General features: G+C 38.7%; 1 protein-coding gene across 4 annotated transcripts in view; it reads left to right on the top strand.

Moving 5' to 3' along the window:
- Nucleotides 1-23,228, top strand: part of ARHGEF10 (Rho guanine nucleotide exchange factor 10) — a 120,726-nt gene extending 97,498 nt beyond the window's left edge. For all 4 annotated transcript variants that reach the window (XM_082757692.1, XM_082757694.1, XM_082757693.1 and 1 more), the window contains 4 exons: nucleotides 102-244; nucleotides 8,890-9,064; nucleotides 17,178-17,300; nucleotides 19,323-23,228. In XM_082757692.1, coding sequence (XP_082613818.1) covers nucleotides 102-244; nucleotides 8,890-9,064; nucleotides 17,178-17,300; nucleotides 19,323-19,837 — 956 coding nt within the window. In that variant the 3' untranslated portion in view covers nucleotides 19,838-23,228. The remainder of the gene's footprint in view (nucleotides 1-101; nucleotides 245-8,889; nucleotides 9,065-17,177; nucleotides 17,301-19,322) is intronic.
- Nucleotides 23,229-25,340: the final 2,112 nt, after the last annotated feature.

The raw sequence follows: 25,340 nt of genomic DNA, 5'->3' as shown, positions 1-25,340 counted from the left end.
TGTTTGGTCATTATCAATAAACTAAAACAGCGTTTCCAAAAGTATTTTATAATAATGATTGCAATATGTTGTACAGTCCTTTTTATTCTTTTTTCTTAAAGATGGGATGTGGAACACTGAACCTCAGAAGACAGTTAAGCTGGGGGTTCTGCCTGTCAGAAGTCTGCTTGTGATGGAAGATACCATTTGGGCTGCATGTGGTGGACAAATTTTTATAATCAGCACTGTGACGCATTCCATAGAGGTAAGTGCTTTTGAAATTAATTATTATTCACATGCTATGCTGCAATGTATAAGTGGTAAAATTCAAACATTAAAATCTCTTTAAGAAACGTGAAGATTTAGGAAGCGTTTTGTAAACTGTGGTTTCATTTATTGTGTTAAATCCCACCCCCTACAGCCTGAAATTCTACCGCAATGTTTTTTGCTGATGTTTGATTAGATCAAGGTATGCTTCTTCTTCCCCCCGTGTTTCTACATAAAGTGCTTATAGGGTACTTGGGGGAAGAGGTTTGCTTCAAAATGAGATCGAAAGGAAAAGAAAGCAGCAACAAAAGCAGCCTGTAGGAATTGCCCATTAATTCCAGAAGAAGGTTTTGATGCAAAGAGACTGCCTCTGCATAGTTAGATGTGACTTCTACTTTCTGAGGATTTCTTAGCATATTTCGGATCACTTTTGTTTCTCAGTGGTCTACAGAAATGTGCTTTGTGTAAGAACATTTTCAAATGAATAATCGTGCAAACGTCAGCTTTTCTGGAAGGACAGAAGAATGTTAAGGATTCAAACTCATATTTACAACCGCATTTTCCAAAAAGCATGAAGCCTTCCATTCTGTTAAAATTGCAGCGCTCCACCAAAAGAATGTCTCAGCGCCTAAAGTTTAAGAGTTGATGAAATGTGAGCGATTAAAGCCTCTCCTTCAACCTACGGTACAATTATACTGAGTGCCATGATGTTTACAGCCATGAAATTCTTTCAGGCTGGAATTTGTGATGAGATCACAGCCTCCTTCTGTGTGTGCTTTGTTGCTGCCTTTTTTTTTTTTTTTCATTGATGATCCTGTTTTCTCCCAACAATTGTCTGTTTGGAACAATTGATTCTGTGAGTCATTGTCATGGGTTTGCAGGGAGAGCGAGTGTCCTAATTTCCTGTTTTTATCTGTGATTTCTGGGTGACTTGCTTCATCGAAGTAAATGCTAGAATCATATATTTTGCTTCTATGTTTTCCTTTCATTTTTCTTTTATCCTTGTTTTGTTCTTGGTTTGGATGTTATGAGGAAGAAAAGATTTTGAAATGGTGGTTTTGAAATGGTTTTGAAATAGGTTCTTGTGGATGGACTTCCAATTACCTTGATTGTGGGGTAGCCTCTGGGACACCTGGAGTTACTGACATAGACTTCTGTGATGAATTCTTACTCTGCTCTGCACTGGTGTGATCTCACCTTGAGAACTGCATGCAGTTTAGGGCACCAAAGAAAAGGATATAAAACTGTTAACATCCAAAGGAGGGCAACAAAGATGGTGAAGAGTCTAGAGGGCAAGATGTACAAGGAGCAGCTGAGGTCCCTCGGTTTGTTCAGCTCAGAGCAGAGCAGGCTGAGGGGTGGCCTCATGGCACCTGCAGCTCCCTCATGAAGGGAGCGGAGGGGCAGGCGCTGAGCTCTGCTCTCTGGGGACAGCAACAGGACCCAAGGGAACGGCATGGAGCTGGGACAGGGGAGAGTCAGGCTGGCGGTTAGGAAAAGGTTCTTCACTGAGAGGGTGGTCAGGCACTGGGACAGGCTCCCCAGGGAAGTGGTCACAGCACCGAAACTGACAAAATTCAAGAAGCATTTGGACAATGCTCTCAGACGTAGGGTTTGATTTTGGATGGTCCTGTGTAGAGTCAGTAGTTGGACTCAATGATCCTTGGTGGGCCCCTTCCAGCTTGGGATATTCTTTGATTCTGTGATCTTTCTGATGTCTCTGATTCTCACAAGTTATACTTGGCAGCAGTAGTAGATCACAGTCAGATTGTTCCTGAGATTGGTTTTATACAGCCAGATCACTGTAAATAATTTTGGCAGTTCTGGCCTGATTCAGTCACCAAGTTCTTCCCAGGTCAGGTTGCGTGCCTGCAGGTGGGATTATGGTGTGCTATTTTGGCACAGAACAAATCCAGACAAGCTTGGAGGATTAAAGAACATATTAAGTTTACACTCCTAAAATACAGCGTGGCATTGTCAATTACAGTAGTGAAAACTACTGTAATTCAGAGAGAGACAAATAAGATTCTATCAATCTCTCTCAGACACAGTAGTTCCATTTTTTAGCTTTTACTTCAGGTTTTCCTACAAAAACATCACTGGAGGTTTCTTTCAATTTCCCAATGCTTTGTAAACTAACCCATCCGTTGTTTTCAGAGCCTACATTGTTATAGATCCACTGACTTCTATAGCTATAATTAACACACAAGCAATGAATGGTGCAGCAAGCAACATAAAGAAATGCTGCAACTGGAAATGGTGTGTCTGGGTTGAATAATGTTTTTGCAGCACAGATCATTGTATTCAAGACTGTGATGAATTTTTGCATGACTAGCTGATGGTCATGTTTATTTCACAGAAATACTCATACCATAGCATGTTTTCTTCCTCACAGAAGTGCAAACAAATGTTGATTTTCTGTTGCTTTTTATTGATCCTAAGATATACACAGTTACTGATCCTGTGTTAATCATCTCACCAGACAAAACAGCTCAGTGCTTTTTATTGCTGTCCTCACTTACCTGACTTGTTCTGATAACTTCCTGGTTTTATATTTCTGAAAGTTACCTGCTATGATGCCCATACCATGTTTATTGGCAGTATTGGTTTAATACACAAGGAAGTTTAGGCACTCTCGGTAGGATATATTTTAACAATATCAGAAACAAAATATATCTGAGCTACCTCTTCCGTACTGTGCAGAGCAGAAGTGTTTCTGTATGGAGGAAAATCAGCAAAGAAATGGTGTATTCTTCCTCTGTGTCCTCTCTTGAGAGGAGATTCAATTAGTAGTAAAGATTTGACTCTAGAATTTTGGCATCAAGTTCAGTAATATTCATTTTTGCTCTGTCAACAGGAATGCAGGTGTCACACAAGGCTCAACTGTTATTCTTCCCTTTGTGCAAATCCTTTATTTCTCCATATTCCTCAAGTTACTGCTGCTTTTTTCTTGATTGCTTTCTATTATTGTGCATATATTTTATATGCTCTGGGTCATTATAAACTATTTATAAAGGTACCTGACAAGTTTTGAAGACCTTACTCACGCAAGCCCAAGAGCATATTCAAGATCATTTCATAAATGCCTTCCTTGTAAGGCACTCCCAGCTTCATAAGCATTTAATTTAACTGCCTATGCATTTGCTAAGTGCAAAGTACATTATAGTACATTATCCTCTGAACACAATTTCATTGCACACCTCCCTGCTTTTTTAAGACTCTGATTTAAACTTTTTAAAAAAAAAATTGTTACCCAATGAGCAGATTTGGCATCCAATGTATTGATTATGGGTGTTACACACTTTTCCTGCTTTTTTTTTTTTTTTTTTTTTTAAAAAAAAAAAAAAACACCCTTGGATAAGACTTTCAATTCACTTGTTTTAATGATACATTACTGTAGTAGTTGTAGTGTTACAGGAAATCATTTTCATCGGCGCAGTGCCCCACACTGGCACAATGCCTCAAGCTACTTGGCAAAGGACATGTGAGAAATGCATCAATTGTTGTTATGTATTAATTTTATTTTCTGATACTCTTTCTGTGAAGAAGAAACTTGTCCTCAGCCTTGACCCTTGATCTGGCATTTGCATTGCTGTTTAGTATCAGCCTTGATCCTACGGAGTTCTCTGTGCATGTAGAGCCTTAAGCTCTGCAAAGGCAGTCCGTTTAAAAACAACAACAAAAAAGCCAGAGAATGTAACGGAATAAAGTCGAGAATTGAATGGCATTCCATCCTGTTCTGTTTCGTCTTGTTTTTAAAACTTGGCTAACTATTTACGAGCTGCTCTAGTTTTAACAATGTATAAGTAGAATAAACCAAAATATTTAGCTGAATAAACTAAACAAATGAAAATCCCTATACCTGAGTGTGTGTTGCCCAACTACTGTATCTTCTTTAAAGAAGTAAAAACAATTTCTTTCACCTTGTGGACAATGATACCCATTATGCATCTCTCATTAACCTTGAACTAATGTGGTTCAGTTCTTGGCACAGCTGTATGGTACAAGTGGGCAACCCCTCAAAAGAAACATTTCAGCTATGCCCCGTGCTGTTGAAACAATAGTTAGCTATGTCAGCCTCCACTGCAGGACAGACTCGCTGTGGCATCCAGTGTGTTCTGAAACTCTGATGTTGCCATAGAGTTAGGAGAAGACTGCCTGAGGGGGGAAAAAAAAAACGACTGAATAGAAGTCAGAGACTAATGTATTTATGAAAAGTGAAAAAGTAAAATGGAGTTCAATTATTTTAATAACAAAGGGAATGAGACATTTTTGTCCTCGCATATCTGGATTTCCTGTAATGTGTAAAAAAAGAACTTGAGGAAAAAGGACGGCTCTTGGATTTCAGATAGATGTGTAATTGAAACAGATGTCAACATTATCCTCTATACAAAAACTTGTGCTTTGTAAAAGAATATACAGGTTTGGGTATGTTCCTGCTCCATCTCAGAAGGCCCTTTGAATGAGAATAATAGTTCTTTTTATATGCTTCTTGTGGTGTTGACAATATTACAGTTTTCCTTTAAATGTGTCTGTTTCAACAGACAGCTGTACCAACTGCAGGGCAGACAAAGTGGGAGTATAATGAGTTAGCTGGTAAAAATGGAATGTGACAAAAATGCCTGTGCAAGTTGTTTACAGTTGCACTCACAGAATTGTCCTCTGTGGTCAGAAAACCAGAGAAAATTAATTTTTACAATCAGCTTCAGTTTTCTTCGTATTTCAAGCCATTCAAATTGCTAAAATTCACTTCAGTGGCCTTGGATCTGTCCCTGAGAAGTTTTTAAGTCAATTGGTTACCGTCAAGGCTGAGAGAACTGGAGTTGTTGAGTCTAGAGAAGAGAAGGCTCCAGGGTAACCTTATAGCAGCCTACTAGTACCTAAGGGGGGCCTACAAGAAAGCTGAAGAGAGACTCTTTGTCATGCAGTGATAGGACAAGAGGTAATGGCTTTAAACTAAAAGGGGAGATTCAGGTTGGATGTTAGGAAGAAATTCTTTACTCTGAGGGTAGTGAGACACTGGCATAGGTTGCCCAGAGAAGTTGTGGATGCCCCATCCATGGAAGTGCCAAGGCCAGTCAGGATGGGGCTTTGAGCAGCCTCATCTAGTGGGAGGTGTTCCTGCCCATGTCAGGGGGGTCGTAACTAGGTGATCCTTAAGGTCCCTTTCCACCCAAACGATTCTGTGATCAGTGTATGTATGAGTCTATAAACAAAAGTGCATAGAATATCCCAAGTTGTAAGGGGCCTACAAGGATCACTGAGTCCAACTCTTGACTCCACACAGGACCACCCAAAATTCATACTCTGATCTCCAAACACTTGGTGAACTCTTGTAGGTTTGGTGTCGTGACCACTGCCCTGGGGAGCCTGTCCCAGTGCCCAACCACCCTCTTGGTGCAGAATCTTTTCCTCACCCCCAGCCTGACCCTCCCCTGTCCCAGCTCCATGCCGTTCCCTCGGGTCCTGTCGTTGTCCCCAGAGAGCAGAGCTCAGCGCCTGCCCCTCCGCTCCCCTCGTGAGGGAGCTGCAGGCTGCCATGAGGCCTCCCCTCAGCCTGCTCTGCTCTGGGCTGAACAAACCAAGGGACCTCGACTGCTCCTCATAAGTCTTGCCCTCTAGACTCTTCACCATCTTTGTTGCCCTTCTTTTGACACTCTCTAATAGTTTTATGTCCTTTCTATACTGTGGTGCCCCAAACTGCACATAGTACTCAAGGTGAGTCCACACCAACACAGAACAGAGCAGGACAGTCACTTCCCTCAACTGGCTGGCAGTACTGTGCCTGATGCACCCCAGGGTATGGATGTCTTTCTGGCTGCCAGGACACGGTGATGGCTCATATTCAACTTGCCATCAACCAGAATCCCTAGATCCCTTTCCATGGGGCTGCTCTTGAGCCTCTCATCACCCATTATGTATAGCCAGAGTTGCCTGTGTCCAGGTGCAGAATCTGGCACTTGTGCCTATTAAATTTCATATGGTTGGTGATTGCCCAACCCTCTGATTTGTCAAGATCTTTAAGCAAGGCCTCTCCATCCTCAAAGGAGTCAACAGCTCCTCCTAATTTAGTGTCATCTGCAAACTTTGTGAGCATTTGGCTGTTGTGTCCAGATCATTTTTGAAAACATTAAAGAGAACTGACCCTTAAATGGAACCCTGTAGGATCACACTAGTGACTGGCTTCAAGCCTGATGTAACCAAACTTACTACAACTCTTTGAGCCTGACCTGTCAGCCAATTGTTCACCCATCACATTATGTTTTTGTCTAGCTGTAAGCTCAGCATTTTGTCCAGAAGGATACTGTTAGAGACAGTACTGAAAGCTTTGCTGAAATACAAAAAGATTACCTCTGCTGGCTTCCCTTGGTCAACTAGATGGGTAAAACTATTTTTACAAAGGGCTGTCTGCAATAAAACATTTACATGCATTATGATATATCATGAAATCTAGTCATAAGATCTGTTTCTGGCTTCAGAAAATGTTGTTCATGGGTAACTTCCATTGAATCAATTGCATGATCACAGAATGGTTTGGATTGGAAGGGACCTTAAAGATCACCTAGATCCGACCCCCCTGCCATGGGTTGGGCACCTGCCACTAGATCAGGGTGCTCAAAGCTATGTTATGTGATTAAAAAAAAATAAAAAATGAGTGGAGATTGAGGAAAGCGATGAATATAAATGTACCTGTCAGAGGTGCTTACCTTGCATTCTGCAGTGTTGTTATTAGAAGAGTCAAAAAGTAATGTAACAATGCTCTCTAAATCTGAACTACTGCCTAACAGCTGGAGAGAAACTTCTCTATTCATTTTTTTTAAAATTAACATTTAAAGAATAGCATAAACAAATTCAAAAATAAATAAATAATTCCCATTATTTTTAAGCAGCCAATTTCTCAGTGGAAAGTACTAATTTATGGATTTTATTTGTACTGGTAAGTAATAAAATTAAAAAGGGCCTCTAAGTAAAATATCAGAAGTTAGGCTTTGTGAAAGCTTGAAGTTCTATTCTTCATCTGTGGTCTTCATCTATTCATTGAATTTAGATGAAGAAATTGAACTATATAACCCAAATACATTCAAAACATAATCATCTTAAATTTGTAATTTAGATTTGCATGCAAAATGACCAAGATATAACTTTTAATTATAACACAGAGAAAACTGAAGTATGCTTTCATATGGAGTAACAAGGTACTTTTGCATTTTATCTGCAAATATAATATGTACTGTGAATATTAATGAAGATATTTACTTACATATCCTTCAGGTAGGGATTTGTATACAAGGAACAATTTACCATTTATTTAATCACAGAAGTTTTGTTTATCAGACTAGCTCTCTGTATTTGATATAGCTAGTGCAATATTAAAAGGCTCTGTTTAACTTTATAGACAGTTTACTGACAAGACAAAAAAAAAGAAACAAAAAATCTTTACTTCTTGTAAACGATTAAAGGTGTTCACTACAACTTTATTTAATGTGTTATACTTTCATGTGTTATACAAACATGTAAAGAGGTGTCAGCCTTCTTGGAGCCACGTAGAAGTCATAACTGTGAAATCACCAGATCAAGGAAAATATTCAGGCACTAGATCCTGAAAGTCTGGCATTACTACTTTCTTCAGAAGGAGCATTTTAATCTTTCTAACAAGAAGCATCAGTATTTTGAAGGTCAGGGGTACAAAATAGCTAATACTTCTAAATATTATCTTCTTCTACTACTACTAAATTCAGAAATGTCTGAATCAAAAAGATGCTTTCTTGGGTATGGTGATTGTGTGATGATACAGTTCTCAGTCCTTGGGGAAGCAAGAAGGGCAGTCAGTAGAACTGCTACTCTGGGTTTCTGTAGAGCTACTTTTGGTCTATTTAGGGACCTGGTTGATGGGATCTCTTGGTAGGCAGTTCTAGAAGATAAATCCAGGACAGCTGGATGTTCTTTAAGAATGAAATCTTGAAGGCACGGGAGCAGGCCATCCCTATGTACTGAAAGACAAGCTAACAGGGAAGATGAACAGCTTGGCTGAACAGAGAACTTCTGGAATTCAGGAATAAAAACAGAGTTTACGACCTTTGGAACAAGGGGCAGGCAGCTCAGGTGGACTACAGCAATGTGAGGTTATGCAGGGAGGAAATTAGAAGGGCCAAAGCCCAGATAGAGTTTAACTTCACCACTGCAGTAAAAAACAGTAAAAAAAAAAAAATGTTTTTTGAGTGCATAAACAAGAAAAGGAGGACTAAGGAGAATCTGCATCCTTTATTGGATCTGAGGGGAATCATAGTGACAAGATAAGAGGAAAAACCCAAGATACTTAATGACTTTTTTGCCTCAGTCTTTATTACTTCAACTAATTCTTCTCAGGGTATCCAACTTGCTGAGCTAGAAGACAGAGGCATGGAGCAGAATGAAGCCTTTAAAATCCAAGGGGAAATAGTTAGCAACCTACTACACCGCTTGAATATCCATCTAAGTTATGGTGAAGTTACTCTATCTGTAGTTAGAACTTTGGTTCAAAAGCTGAGAATCTTTCCATACCAATGATGATGTATTTTCAAAAAAAAAAAAAAAAAAAAAAAGTAACAGGAAAAATTAATAGATCTTATGCAGAAGATTATATTTATCTTGTTTTTCTTACAGAGCCATTTTGAAGCTCATCAAGAGGAAGGCATGGTAATCTCTCACATGGCTGTTGCTGGAGTGGGAGTCTGGATTGCCTTCACATCTGGATCTACACTTCGGCTGTTCCACACGGAGACACTGAAACACCTCCAGGATATTAACATTGCCACGCCTGTTCACAACATGTTGCCAGGTAGTTGAATCACACCATATGATAAAACATTTTTGTTTTGTCTCTGTCAGTGTTATTTTCCAGAGTGTTATAGATAAGGCCAGAATCAGAACATCAGTCTCAGGCTTTGATAACTGTCTTGTGACTATTTACTTTAGTCAATCGCAGTCTGTTGCCTTCCCAAAAGAATCATGTGTGCATTGAGCTTGTTGAGTAGCAATTTTCCTCCTTAAAGGCTATAAATTATATAGATAAGCAGGCAGAGTATTCTGTTTTGTCCTTTCTTTTTTTTTTTTTTTGTGACTACAAAACATGAGGGCAGTGCAGTCTACCAAGAAAATGTGTTTGCTTTGCAAAATTTAGTATTTGCTTCTGGAACTTGATATCAAAGTACACGATGGAGTCAATTAGCCTAGGATCCAAACCACCAAGGCAATTACTTAATTTTAGTTACATCAGTATTCCCAGTGAAGTCAGCTGAACCACTCACATTCTTCCATTTAAGAGTTTGTTCCATGTTTTGCTGTTTGGAGCTGTAGTTTGCTGGATTAAAAGGTTAGTGTTATAGGCAAAAGTGGAACCTGTTGGTGTTGGGTTGACATTTAGCAGATCTTTAAGTGTTCTAAGACAGAAGCTTTTTAATCATCCCAAAATCATCATTGTCATAGGCAGTTGCATTGGCCTGAAATTCTGTGATTCTGTGATTCTGTGTGTATCGAATTTGCACTGGCCTGTATCGAAGTGAGTGGCTCTCTAATAACTAGGGAAGTACTTACGTGAGATAAACCTGTTTCTGGCACTTTTATTTCAATTGCCATGCACAGGTGTTATTACGGACTGATGTAGGCTAATATGAATATGGACTGTGTAGTGCTGGAGGGCAAATGCTTTGGGATGTCTTTTGGCTTACTCTGTACTAAGCAGATGCACATCATGTAGGGGATGTTAGAATGTTAGGAGAAGACAGAGACAGAAGAATGATACTGGCATGGCTGACCATGAGTTGTCCGTGAGGGGACAAACATTCCTTCTGTATGTCCCTGTTTATAGACTGTAATGGACTAACCTACTGCAATTTGTATTGGAATGTGTGTGCCAGCTTCATTGCTTTGCTTTTAGTAGACGTCAGTTCTTCCAGCACTGACATTATATTTATATTCTTAGGAGAATGAGGTATAAATCTTGCATCAAAATGTTTTAGTTCTTCAGTCTTAGTCTTACCATGTTTTCTTTAAGAGCATGTTAGCTTTGCAATAAAGCTGTGTTTTAAATTGTGTCCATTTATAGTGTTCTAGCCTGGGTGTTTTTCACATGTGTTGTTTGACTGTAGCACCAACAATGAACAACAGCAAATGTCCTGCCTTTAAATAGTTTTAAATAGGTTGCATAATTTAATTCATCAGCCTTATGCAAAGAAATCAAGATTAGATTTTTAAAAAGATAACTTCCAAGATGTTCTCTTGTTTATAGGGGGGATAAAAAGGAAGTAGGGCCTCCCTTACACATCTTTTCTGCATATAAAAATCTTCAAACAAATTTAGCTTTAATGTTCATTGCCATGGTAATAAAACTGCTGATGTAACATGATTTTTTTTCTTTTTCTGTAAAAGAGTTTTAGCTAATTATATCTCCTTGGTGTCATTCTTACTCATTTTAGATTCTTGGTGTTTTTTCTTTTCCTTTTCTGTCTCTTCACAAAATGTGCTTCGGTGAATGGAAATGGAAATTTATTTCAGGAGTAGAACATTATTACAGCAAGTGTTCCAAGGGAAGACTCCATTCTATAAATGAAATGAATTTCAATTATTTAGCAGCAGCTCTTGGGCCTTTTTATATGATACCAATAATACTGCAACAACAAAGGCTAAAAGATGGAGGAGTAGGAGGTTTACATAATAAACAGCAGTAAAAACTTTTGGAACAAGAAGAAGACAAAGAATAAATCAAACTCTGTATAGTATATGCTGAGATTAAAAAAGAAGAAAAAAACTGAAACAGGAGGAGGAGTGAAGCTGCTTCGTAGTTAGAATTGTGCATTGTGCCTTTTCTGAGAATTTTTAGGGACTGAAAAGTTAGGAACTAACGTTTGGAAGGGTAAGTGTGCTACAGGACATCATTTAGTTTTAAAAGAAACAACTCTTAGTTTTCTGTAATCCAACAGGAGTTCTTTAATATGCAAAAAGAACAGATGAATAAAAATTCAATTTGTATTAAAATGAGACAGAAGAAATTGATGTAAAAATATTTCTAAGGTTCTTAAGAAAAAAGGAGAGTGCAAGATCGTGAAATAACTTCCAAGAACCTGGCCTACATTTGCCAAGTTTGTAGTAGGAGCAATGATATGTAATATTTGCCTAATAGGCTACCTGAAGAAGTTATCTGCATCTTCATTTAAAGCAATGTAAATGAGAGGAGCATAACTACGTTAACTTAATGAAATTATAATTTTTCTGTTATTACACAGTAAAAGTAAAAGAAAAATTTACCGTCACTGTTTTAAGAATGGTCACTGTGAATTACAAGGCTATTTTTAAAGGATAGCTGTAGCAGTCAATTAAGACAGAGGAGTAGGAGGTTCTCGTAACCTCAGTATGCAGTTCTCATAACAGTAGATTTCCCCATTTTGGGGAGAAGACAGCTTTAAACATGACTGCTTTCTCTCCTTGTTTTAAAGGACGTGCCTCTTTTACTTTGAAAAAGATAACTCAGCAGCCAACTGGGTAGGACAGAATAATGAAGTGTAAGTGAAATGTAACAGGAAATTATTGTCATTACAATTCGGCCAAGTTGAGTAATGTAGAAAAGCAAACAGACACACACAACGTGAACCAAAAGTAATTTTTTTTTCTAAATCAACTGTTTTATCATGGTTCATTTGTGGGGATTTCTTACACCTTTTGTTTACAAAGGTCTGGTTAAGGAAAGACAGCTTGACTGGGAAAATGCCCCCAAGTCAATAGATCAGATTATGATAATCTTCATGTCATACATGTCAGCTAAATGGCTTAAAAAAGACCACAGTGAATCTGCTGAGACATCTGAGCAGGTATTAAACAACTACTGTATCCCAGAACATCCTCTATCAACCATGTCCATAGTAGTCCATATACACCAAGGGATATAAGTAACAACCCTGGTATGAGCTCAAGACAGTGCCTTTCTGGAGTTATAGGAAGCTTGTATGTAGGAACACAGGACTGAAAAGTAAATCTGGGTTGCTGAGGCAGCTATGTTTACTACATAATGCTCCACAGACCCTTTACTTCATACATCATCAAAAATACAAGCCATAAAATACTTCCTAATAGTATGTAACAAGCTTATGTTCTATTAAAACAGCAGCAACAACAACAACAAAAACACACCAGAAAGCACAAATTCATTGTGAAAAACAAACAAACAAAAAACCACAAGATAATTGTTGAGTTGGAGAAGATCATCATCATTATAAGTCACACAACAGTACAGTACAGTGAGGTTGATTTTAAGTGGCACAAGCTGTCTGTTAGCTGGAGAGGAGACATGCTGAGTAAAAGAAACAAATCTATTAACATTTGAAGTCAAATAGAAACACCTTGCTAATGAAATCTGCTTCATCTAGTAGAGCAAGTTTATGCTTAGTATTTATGATCAGTGGTTGAAATCTCAGCAAAGGCAACTTTTCACCCACCTTCCTCACTGTTCACATAGCCTGGTTATTAAATCAATCAATCAATTGTACAGAACATGGGTATGCAGTCCATTTGTTATTAGTAGTCTTGTTTTTCACCCTTGTATAAAATATTTCATTATTCAAAAGTGTCCTCCAGCGTGTCTTTTAAAGAGATGGCTGTGACCTTGATAGATGTAATTTCATTGCTCATGGGGATGATGAAGGGTTACCTGTTTAACAAAGAGGTGAATTCTGTTGATGTTGCTGTGTTCTGTATATATCCATATATCCTCTCATGACACATGTTTGTTTCCTGGAAACAGATGGAAAGGGCAAAGAGAAAAATATATCATTTCCTCTCTGCAGAAAACTATACTTTGAGGCTTATAGCTTTATTTTGACCCCATCCCGCCAGGTGCCACACCATAAAACGTGGTTGCTTTATGATTTTACTGCTGAGAAATGTTTAAATGGTGGGTGAAAATTTGAGGTCAGCCCATTAGATTTGTGCAGTGTGCTTTTTAGACAATTTTTTTATATAACAGGAAGAGCAAGTTCATGTAAGAGGATAATGCACCATTATGTCCTTGCAAATACCTAGAGCTGAATTCAGATCTCTGTGGAAACCCATGAGGATTTATGTGGTTGTTGAGACTGGGTCAGAAGTTGAGACCTGAGAAAGATTGAACACAGAGCAGAAACATAATAAAACTATTTGTCTGTGTGTTAACTTAATTGTTGGCTTCAGCTCTTGGTAAAGTCAAGATCTTGGTAAGATTATTTCATGAGTTTAACAATTGCATCATTGCACTGGGACAGAGTGAAATAAAAGTTTTCATATAAAGATAACAACACTTGGTTTTGGCATTGCTGTTTATGATTTTCCCTTGTTAACCTGTTGATTTCTGTGCTTACTGCTTAAAAGTTCCTGGAGAATTGGTTTTATATTTTTTTCTCTCAATTTGAAATCTATCAAAGTAAGTCACAAAATAACATTGAAAGATATGAGTTAATCCTTGGGTAACAGTTAAAGTGGTATTTAAAATTAATATCTATTTTAATAGTTTGTTTATATATATATATATATTTTTTTTTTTTTTTTTTTTTTTTTTTTTGCTGCTATTATGTGCTATTTCAAAGGATTTTTTCAGATGCAGATGTTTCCTGCTCTTCCCAGATTTCAAAGCACATGTTACTCCTTTTGACCTCACTAGAGATGTTTCGTGCTTGAGGCTGTGCTCGGTGTTTAAGATTCCAGGTTGCTGGCTGTAATTTGCTCTTTTCACCTATGGAAACAGTAATGCACATTACCGGTTCTCACTGGTAACAATTACTCATTGGAAGTTGCTTCAGGGCTGGTGTATAAAATCATGCATATTGTTTTATATTTTAAACAGTCAAAAAAGCATTAAAGATCGATTGTTAAAAATGTGAGCATCTTGCTTCTGCAAGGGGTCTGACAGGCAAAAGCACACCTGGTGTTTTTTACAATTTAAAAATAAAATATAATTGTACTTAATTATTTCTGTCTGTACTTTGTAAAACAAGCTGTAGGCAAAATGCAGTGAGGTTAAGCTAACCTGCAGTTACCTTGCAGTTGCTGTGACACAGGTTGTGGGAGATCTTTGAATATTATATGTAACTTGAGCAGGTTTGAGCTTTAGAGCTTTTGAGCTTTTTTTTTTACAAAACTCGAGGCTTGATTTTTGACAAATCCAATATATGGAGGGTATTTTTTGACCTGTTATAAAGGTAAATGCAAAATTTACATTAGCAAATGATTGAGGACAGCCGAATGGTTATCACCTCTTACATGGACAGCTTTGAAAACAGCACAAGCAGTCTTTTGTTTTTATTGTGGGTCTTTCAGTGTTTTTCTCTCACTCTCAGGGCTGCCATCTGTGTCATCACTCTAGGCTTTGAAGTGGTTTTCGATACTGTGTGGTTGCCTTACTGCCCCTCACCCTGTGACTCGAGAGGTAGAAATCTGTCTCCCCATACGGCTCTCCATCGAACCAGTGGTGAAGGAATGTTTCTATGTACTTTGTTTTGGAAACTAAATTAATCTCATTCATTAAAAAAAAGGGGGCTTCAAAAGGCTTGTAATTTGTCTATAGACATAACCCGTTTATGCTTACCTACCTGAAGAGGGATGATGCCATCATACCGCATAAATACCTACAGTTTATGGAAAAATACAGGTGTCTCTGCTCTAGTCTGTTATCAGTAGGCAAAAATTACATTAATCTCCCTTACACTGAATCTGGTTTGCCTGTGATGTTACTTGCTGAGGGATCTCCCTGTCCTCACCTCAACCCACGAGCTTTTTTCATCGTATTTTCTTCCCCTGTTCCTTTGAGGATGGAGAGAGAGAGAGTGGTGTGGTGGAGCTGAGCTACTTACCGGTGGGAAGCTGGTCTCTGAAAACCTGCATGAGTAGATGGAGCCTCTTCAACTTCTTCATGCTTGCTACACCTGCCGAGGGTGACCTAATTGCCTGTAGGGTATTTTAGAATGTGTTTTCTAAGCCGAGGTTCCAGATCTGGCCCTGCAGCTGACGCGTGCCTTTGACAACACACCATTGCTGGATAAATATTTTGGTTTTGTAAAGTTCTGTCAGGAAAGACTTGGACTGTGGTCCACCTGCTGCTTTCCAGATGAGTGTTTTAACCTTTGGGCTGCAGTCAAGCTGCTCTTCCCTGCTTTCCTACCGGGTCTGTGATTCATATGTTCTTGGCTGTAAATTGGGTCAGCTTCAAGGGAAGAGATGGAAAATGCATCAATTTGTGATACACCATAATTAAGGTACTTTTCCAAAGTGTGGAACATGTAGGTTCATCACAGTTATACCAGATGTAGTATCCAAGTTCCTTGCTTACTGATGAAGGTGATTAACAACTTGAGAGCTATCATAGAGATGGGAATGACTGCTTCCCTAGCATGTGAAGTTAATTGTAAATCCAAAAATGTGTAAGCTTTGAACCTTGATGACTTTAGCAGAGTTTGAATACTCCTCAGAGTAAACTTGGGTCATGCCAGAAGTTTGGGCTGGCAGTATTTCCATTTATGTAACTTGTCAAGATCATTTTGAAAATCCATCTACACTGAATCAAACATATTTAGTACTCACTATAAGCAAGAAATGACGTTGTTTTCATAAGAAAAAAATCGATCCACAAGGACTTGTCCAGCCAAATTTTCATAATCTTCAAGGATGGAGGTTCCACAGCCTTTTTGAGTGGCCTGTTCTAGTGTTCGGCCATCTTCATGGTGAAGGAGCTTCTCCCTACATTTAATATCAATATTCCATGTCCCAGATTTGGTCCGTGGTGTCTTTTCCTGTCAGTGTGCACATCTAAATGTCTGACTCTGTCTTCTGTGTACTGTCCCATTAGACAGGTGTTGTTTTTAATCCCTTCATGCTCATTATTTGCTTCAGTTTCCTTATCATCTTGGTGGCTTTCTGTTGGACTTACGCCAGTATGCCCATGTCACTCTTGTATGGGGGAACCCAAATGTGGATAGAGTACTTCTGATAATATTTCACAAAATAAAAGCTAGGAGAAAAAAGTAATTGTGAACAGGTTTGAGTCTCAAGTATGGCGTGTTGTAGTAGTAATACATTATTGAACATTGGGAAGTGGAATGCCTTTCAGTTTTTGTTTGTTTTGGTTTTGTTTGTTTATTTGTTTGTTTTGTTCTAATTGAGAATACACACAGTATATTTGCAAAACCATACTTGGGCCCCTCACTACAAGAAGGGCGTCAAGGCCTTGGAGCATGTCCAGAGCAGGGCTGTGAAGCTGGTGAAGGGCCTGGAACACAAGTCCTGTGAGGAGCGGCTGGGGGAGCTGGGGTTGTTTAGTCTGGGGAAGAGGAGGCTCAGGGGAGGCTCATTGCTCTCTACAACTGCCTGAAAGGAAGGTGTGGGGAGCTGGGAGTCGGCCTCTTCTCACAGATGATAGTACTACAGAGTCCTACGGTGATAGGACTAGAGGGAATGTCCTCAAGTTGCGCCAGGGGAGGTTCAGGTTGGAAATGAGGAGACATTTCTTCTCAGAAAGAGCAGTCAGACATTGGAACAGGTTGCCCAGGGAGGTGGTGGAGTCACCGTCCCTGGGGGTGTTCAAAGAAAGGTTGGACGTGGTGCTTAGGGACATGGGTTAGTGGGTGACATTGGTAGTAGGGTGATGGTTGGACCAGATGATCTTGAAAGTCCTTTCCAACCCTAATGATTCTGTGATTCTGTCTACTTTTAGATACTGTGCTTTAGAGATTTAGGACAGACTATATAAGAAGTTCAATTGTATTTAAATTGCCACGTAGCAACAAAAGTTTAATACCTCAACCCAGCAAAATGTGTGCCTTTTTGATGAGTGCTTTGCTGAATGAGACTGTACAGCTGATTGTGTGTTTGAGGTTACTTTGATCTAGGCAAAGATCATCACCCTGAAATAATGCAGTGCTTCCTACACCTCACAGGGCAGCAGCGTGTTTCTGTGACCAGCCTTCTGGTGTGCCATGGGTTATTACTGGTTGGAACAAATCTGGGTATAATAGTAGCATTGCCAGTGCCACGCCTGCAGGGGATTCCCAAAGTAACTGGTGAGTGAAATTTCTCAAATGGATTGAGTAGAATGGTGTTATACTGAACGTTTATTTTTTCTTTTTATTTTTTTTTTCTGTCAGTAGTTCAAATTACATGTATTGTTCAAATACTTATCAGAGCTTTGTGATGAAATTGTATTTGTCACTCTTCCTCAGCTTCACCATATATACAGATACTCTAGATTTCTCTCAGTTGTTTGAGTCAGGACAACTGTTTTTATTTAGGGAATACGAATGTGATAGGCATTAATCCTGTCGGAGTACAGTAAAAATACAAGAAGAAGAAGAGAGTGCATGCAAACAATCTTTCTTCCAGATTTGGGGAAAGCATTAAGTTTAGAGACATAGGTACTGAAAATGTAGTATGTTGTTTGATTATTCGGTAAATTGGTTTTGTACCCTTTTATTCCAAAACTGGAGACTTGGTATATGTGAGAACATTTTGGTTTTTGGACAATGATCAGTATTTTTGCATTGAGAGATGCTTTCGTGAGTTAGTTTCACATTGCCCTGTTTGAAATATATCTGAATGCTGCTGTATCATTTTGCAAGTATTTAAGCTGCTAGCAGAACCAACATTTGTTTAAGTATGTTGTATTCCAATTAAACACCCCTTTGCCATTCTGCATTTTGGTTTCAGAATTCTGCCAGAGCTGCTGAGCTGTGGAGGGAAGCTGACAGATTTTATGAAGCAAGCTATTTGTAACTTCCTTCAGAGGAAGAAAAAAAAAAAAAAAAAAAAAAAAGCTTATGTAACTTTTCAAAATGAAAACGTAATCCTCTGTGTTCAGCAAGATACGCAGCAATAATCCAGTATGACAACAGATGAATGTTTCTTAAAAGATAGGGAAGCAATATTAGAAATATAAAGAAAAAAAAAAAAAGCAAAAAAAAGCGTAGTTGTCAAGTCAAAAAAGCATCTCATTTTATTCTCTCATTTTCTCTTTTGATGTGTTTTATGTCATCTGCATATTCTTGCATTTATTTTGGGTCAAGACTTGTCAGATTTCACAGGTCCAGGCATTACATTTTTGCAGTCTTCGGATACAGTATTTGGAATTTGAACCAAAAATGTCTGACTTTTTCCAGTTGTGCTTCCAGTAGTGATAATTCATCTTAATATCATTGCACTTGCTGTAAAAGCAGATTTTTTTTATTATAACCTGAAAAGTACTAGGGAGTTAGGGATGGACAGAGTGATCTGTAGAGTTGTTTTTTACCTTGATGGCCTAATTCTTTTTTATATTTTAGCTGATTTTGTATAATGTGTGTGTATATATATATGTATAAACCGTAAAAGCCACATACACTGATGTTGGTTGAGCTTCTGAATTTAGCACTATGCAACTTCTTTTTCATACATTCTAATGATTTGCACAGTGTAAATTCTCTTTATACTACCAGCATCCCACTGTTTAAATACCTTAAAAAAATAATTGAAATTGTTCAGCCATTTCCTTATGAATCTGCCATGGTAACTAGAAAAGCATTCAGAGGGATGAGCTTTAGTTCCTGCTTTATAGTGTGGAGAGCTCTATTACAACAAAACAGATGTTCGTATGCTATTCTAGAAAGGTACAGAGTTGCAGTAGATTAATTGAAAACCACATATTTTCTTTGTGGATTACTGGAGAAAACTCACAATGTTATATTTGTGTCAATGCCAAAAAAAAAAAAAGAAAAAAAAAAAGAAGTTAGTAGAAACTTTCTGTACTCGCGCTGTTGTGAACGCAGCACAAGTCAATTTGAATTCATACTGTCACATTTCAGCTGGTTTATTAACACAGTCCTAAAACACCCTTATAGCACAACAGATGATTTTTTCTTTCTACATTTTTTCTGTAAATTGTGTACATACAAGGCAACAGACAAGCTACAGACAGACTGGAAGCATATAATAGAATTTTAAGAGTTATGCATTCCTGAGCAAATTTAATGAACTACTTACAGCAGAGTGCTATGTGTTCTATTAATTTATTTATATTTAATCCTTTAATTGTCTTTTTCTTTTGGCTCCAGGAAGAGGAATGGTGTCATATCATGCACACAATGGGCCAGTCAAGTTTCTTGTAATGGCTACGTCTATAAACAAGAAAAACAAAAACAAGTTGAGGAACAGCCTGCCTCCTGGCCCAGAATCTAAAGACGACGACCAAAAGAATGTTCTGCACAATGACAGACCAGGCTCTTCCCTGAGTAACAACCCTGATACTTCAGTTTGGCTGGGAGGTTCAGCAGGATCCATTGCACAAAAAAGTGACTTGTCTTCATCTTCAGGATCCCTTACTTTGTCTCATGGATCAAGTTCCCTAGAGCATAGACCAGAGGACAGTAACATTTATGAGCTTTTGAAGGATCAAAATTTCTCACTTAAAAGTAAAAGACAGAAATCCAAGAAAATGAAAGCAATTTCAGTGTTAGTCATTTCTGGTGGCCAAGGACACAGAAGAGTGAACAAGAAGACCAAGCAGCAACGACAAGATGAATTAGTATCTTCAGTGATGGTCTGGCAGATCCCACTATTAAATATCTGAGCGAACAAAATCTAAAATACTTCCTACTATGAAACAAAGTCTGGTATTTTTTACAGCAAATGCCAGCCTAGGACCCAAACCAATAGACCTTATATACATGAGAGCAGTTTCAGTAGGGCTGGATCACAGATACAAGGCAGAGTCTTCACATATTTAGAACATCCTACAGTGTTAAAGAGTATTGGAAAAAAATTAGCTGTTGATTCTGTCTTTGATACTTAGAACAGAAAGGATTTGTTAGACAATTTTAAAGACTTTAGAACCCTTATTTATATTTGCATTTATAAATATCATTATGTTCTATAGCACTTAGGGAAGGCAAGGAACATGTACTCTGTCGCATGCCGTATTCGGTTATGTAAATCAGTGGTTGTTCCCTTTTCCAAAGTGACATATTGCATGGACTGTAGATTTTAACAAAATAGCAAATATTTTTAAACAATAAATATTCTAATGCAAGCTAATATTAATTTGGTAACTACCATCATAGTTTTTAACATTATTCCATATGCCAGAGTTTGGTCTGAACAAAAGCAGTTATTGTAATTGACACTTGTTTATTTCAACATAAAAAAATAGATATTTTTTATTTCTAATGCTCAGTATTATTAAAAAAAAGTTGCAGTATAAAAAGTGCATTAATTTTCTCAGTAGGTGCACTGTGTCTGTCACATAGAGAAAGTTCTAAGGATGTTATGGCATAGGGCAAATAGAAAATACAGATGTAGAACAGCTGTGCATTGTAGTGCTGGTAACACATTCCCTCCTGGCAGCTTGGTATCAAAGCTAGACATGTACTGTGCCGTTTTTAATTAGGTGTGCCTAACGAGTATATAAATAATGAGAAACACACTAACATTGCAGTACGTATAGGAAGCGCACGTAATCATTGTGGGCATTTGCCCTGCATCTGTTGATTTTTGCTACATCCTCAGGCAAACACCTATCAAATAGTGTCACTGCACAACTGCAGACAGCTGAGATATGGTCCTATCTTTTCACCCAGAGATTCAGCCAAACACGGTTTTGTAAGTGGATATTGTGGAAACAGTGTTCACCGTTTCTTTGCGTTCATTCACTCAGTGAGGAAAGGTGTTGCTTTGGTGCTGTTAGAGGGCTGAAATCTAAACAGAGACCTAATTAATCATCTTTTCTTCATGAATCAAAATATTTCCAAAGGGAATGTTGAATTTGGGGATTACTACTGACATTGCTTTTTGCACTAGTCTCTGTGCATGTGAAATACAAGACAAAGCCTTCCGCTCAGAAAGACATTGCAAAAAATGGTGACGAGACACGTCATTCAATCCAAATGCATTTAATGTGTGTTGAGTGAAGGAACTGGGAACATCCTTTTCCCTTGTCAATAGACTGAAAGACACGGAGAAATTAAGACTCTCAAGTTTCATTTGGATATGTTGAGAACTCAAATACTGTCCATTGGTTCAATAAAATATAAATTAAATGTGTCCAAAGCAGAAAGTCTGCCAGATGTTTGCATTGACTAAAGTCAAGTGCAAGTTTTGGCTGCTTCAGCACTCTTCTTATCCCAGTAAGGGGATGGATTTCCCTAAAATTATTATTTCTGCTACTTTTAATACAGACTCCTTGATTCCACCACGTTTTGTTTCAGTCTGCATAGTTTTAATCAGCGTTAGCCATAATTAGTGTTTCCTTGCACGTTATATTTCAACGTAAACAGTACCAGAGACTGGATAAGTTTGTTCAATATAAGATAGTTTTGTTTTGTTTTTGTTTTTCTTAAATAGCAGCAGCATTTTAAGCATTACTGAAATTTCTTTTGCTATTTTTCACCAAATCTGTATCTCTCTAAATTCTCAGTCTGCTCTAAAGAGCAAACCTGTGTCAAGCTGACTCCGAAGTCAGTGGGTGTGCTGACTCACCAAGCCTGATGGAGCACCGCAGTACGAGACCATCGTGTCTTCCTGCCACGTGACACACAGAGGGAATGCTGCTGCGGAGAACCTTTGCCTGTTGGCTGGCACTAAAATAGACATTTCAAAAATCAGATATGCACACACATTTCAGAGGTTTGGCCCACATCCTACATCCTGATGAGAATGGGCTTCTTAAGCCATAATAACATGGACTCGGATAAGTCATGAAGGAAATCTCTTACGGATTGGATTGTAGGTTTAGGTCCTTCCTTACTGTTTTATGCTTTTACACTGTGTCTTTCACCATCTACATCTCACCACTTCAGCTGGGTGTTGTCAGCATTGGTATGGGCTTAGTGTTGGCATGAGTCCTTGTGCAAAACAATTTAGCGTGCCTCTAAGCCATCAGCCAATAACATTTTCCCCAAGTTTTCCTCCTCTTCATGACCTAGTGCCTGGTCTTGCCTGGCCTGAGAGATCAAGGCCGGTAGCGTTTTCTACACTCTTCCATAGCTATGGCCCTGGGAGTTGCTCTTTGCCCACTGTGTGGAAGTACTAAATCGTACAGTTTCATGTATGTATATTGAAAAAAACATGTTAAAAGATTCTTCTGTGTATAAAGCATATATAACCTAGCGTCCCTTTGCTACGCTACAGCAAAAAGACTAAAGGTGTGATTCTACGTGCCCCTTGGGTGTGGGCTTCCATGTCCGTGCTTTTGGGACTGGAATCATTATTATGCCCACTCTCTCGTGGTTCGTTATCAGTTCGTTATATGGTGAGCTGAGTCCCCCACACATTCAACTGGAAATCCATGCGTGGCGCTATTACAGAATCTGCTGGCAATGATGCATGAGAGTTTTAAAGTGTTAAATGATGTTCATCCTATCTTCCAGCTGAAATGTTGCTTTCTTCAGATAACAGAACAGTAGAAACAGATCCAAATCTGCTCTTCTGAAAGTCCATCAACGTTTTGCCACTGACCTCAGTAAGACCAGCACCGGGTCCCACATTTACATTACACTGTTTTGAAAACGAAAGAATCTGTTTGTCTTACTGAGTGGTATAGAGAAAGAGAAGCTGTATGTCTTTTGTTAGAGACACACACTGTCATGAACTGGATTTTCAGTAATGAACTGAGCACAACGTGCAATGCTTATCTTCTGATACACAGCGTACGTAGCAAGGTATTACCTTACTGTGAAAGCAGAGAGGAACCAAAGTTTATTTTACAGCAGGCAAATAACCTTCATAGCCGTTGCAGACTGCTGCTGGGTAGGTTGGATCTTGCTTTCTGATACTGCTTTTCTAGATTAATAGAAGTTATGGAAAACATTAGGGAAAAAGGGGAGCAAGTGTAACCACTACGATATACTCTGTATATGTTTTCTAACACATAGTAGGGTCTTTTATAACATGAGCCATAAAACGTATGTATTTATGTTCAAAGTATAAACTGAAAAAATGTTTAATAAAAAATGTGATAAAAATTAACTTCACAAGTACATTTCTCGGGTCGTCATTTTAACAGGAAGGCTGGAATCCATGGCATGCATTAATGAGAAATATATATATATAAATGAAGTCATGAAAGGGAAAATAGGATATGTAATGAGGACAACAGATATATTTTTGAATTTTTATAGTTTCTAGGTTTTAAGCACCATTGAGTGCAATTTCTGCAAGTGATGCAGACTCTCATAATAAGTTTGACCCCTGTATGAATGGACATGAATAGAACTCAAGCAGTAAAATTTCTTCTGTGCTGCCTAGAGGGAGTATGAGTCAGCATTAGGGCAGTGCATATGGTATAGAAAAATGAGATGCATTAATGCTCCAAGTGAGTATGGCAGAGCAAAAGCATTAAAAGAGGAAATTAATTTTCAGTTGGTAACTGGCAATTCACCCTAATTAATCTGCCCTAAAGGATGCATACAGAATCCCCTGATTGTGTTTAAATTCAGAGGCTTGTATTCATCAGGCTCGGCAATAGCCTTTTTGTGTACCTGCGCTGTTATAACTAAACAAGAAGAGAGTTATTGAAGTAAAACGAATAGCTATTAAAGCCTGCTTTTTTGTTCTTGTTTTTAATACCACATCTATTTTATTTATTGTTCTGGAAAACACCAACTTTTCATTCCCTCTTCTGAAGATCATTGGTATTTTTGTAAGTTTCCTTGCCACTCCTATTCTTGCATTAGCAAAGATACAAAATGAAATTAAATTCCGTGAGTGCAGGATATTGTAAATTCACACACTTCAGTCTGGATTCTGTCCCAACAGGAATTTACAACTCATTTATGGGTGGGATGAGGGTGTTTAAAAAGTGCATGCTGCCCCTTTGAGACACGTACGAGAATATGGGGGAAGATACGAAGTGTGGTGCAGTGCTTAAACTTCATTGTTCCTCTCTCATGTCCAATTTGATTTTTGAAGTGCATAAAGACGAATTACTTTTCATGAAATGCATTTGGGGGTGAGAAAAATCTGCAGTTTGAAAGCTGCAATCAAGGGAGGGCTCTGTAAGAGTTGATCTGTACTTCAATGAGTGACACCATGGGACTGATTCAGTATCTCTGGTTGCTTTGTATATCTTCACAGCAGTAATTCTTCATGTAATAACAGTCCTGTTAAGAAGGTAGATTGATATCTGCAGCTCGGAGTAAGCTGAGTTGAAAAGTGGCTGACTTGAAGCCTCATAATGAGTCTGTACAAGAAAACAGATTAAAGACATTACTGCTGCCTAAACCCATGATTAGCCCTTTAAGCTGTGCCTCCTGCTTGCAGGCATCCTGCGCATGCAGCTCTTGAGCTGTCTGTGCCAGTGAACTGGGCAGGACGGGGACCACAGCCTGAGCACCACTGGCCTCTGGTCATGTCCATCACGGCAGGCTCTTGGGGGTTAAGGCTTCTTCCATCAGGCAGCACTGACACAGCTAGTTGGGTGGTTTGGGGCCGATTAACTGCATCAATCTCTTTGGTCTCTTGGTACTGGTGAAGCTTAACATATATCCCTGTAGCTTGCTTCATATGGGATGGAGCCTAGCAGCCCGAATCTTGAGACCCTAAGTCTATTACACACGGGGAATAGAAATAGGTGCACTTAGAGGTTGATTCTTCCCACTGCTCTTAAATGTTTATTTTATGCCTTTATGATGGGAGCATAGATATCAGCGTGGACTTTACGCCTACCATGCAGATAGCAGTGGTTGGTACATGGAGACTCATGTGGTGGATCATACGCTTGTGCATGGTGCCAGAGCTCAGAATTCAGCTTACTTCCATTGCCGTTCAGACTGAGGATCTTTATGTGGAACCTACATCCTATTTTTCTTGCAAATGCAGCATGTGCTCTGCTAGATCTCTCTGCTATTTGATTTGAGAAATCTGGATCAAGATCTTCAGAATTAGCTGATTTGCTGCTTCCCCATACTTGTGCTTACTTGATCGTAGCCTTTTCCTGAGAGGCATGCGCAGTAACCAAACTGCCAGAAACACTCATCGCCCCTAAGGCAAAAGAAAATGAAAATAGCAACACTGAAACAGTTCTGAAAGGATCTGAAATTCTCCCAGGCAAAGGAAGATTTACTGTGCAAGCCCATTTA

Source organism: Aythya marila (assembly GCF_965140915.1).
Source record: "Aythya marila genome assembly, chromosome: 3".
NCBI classification, from domain to species: Eukaryota; Metazoa; Chordata; class Aves; order Anseriformes; family Anatidae; genus Aythya; species Aythya marila.
The sequence above is the reverse complement of the archived record's forward strand: the minus strand, read 5'-3'. Positions and strand labels throughout refer to the sequence as shown.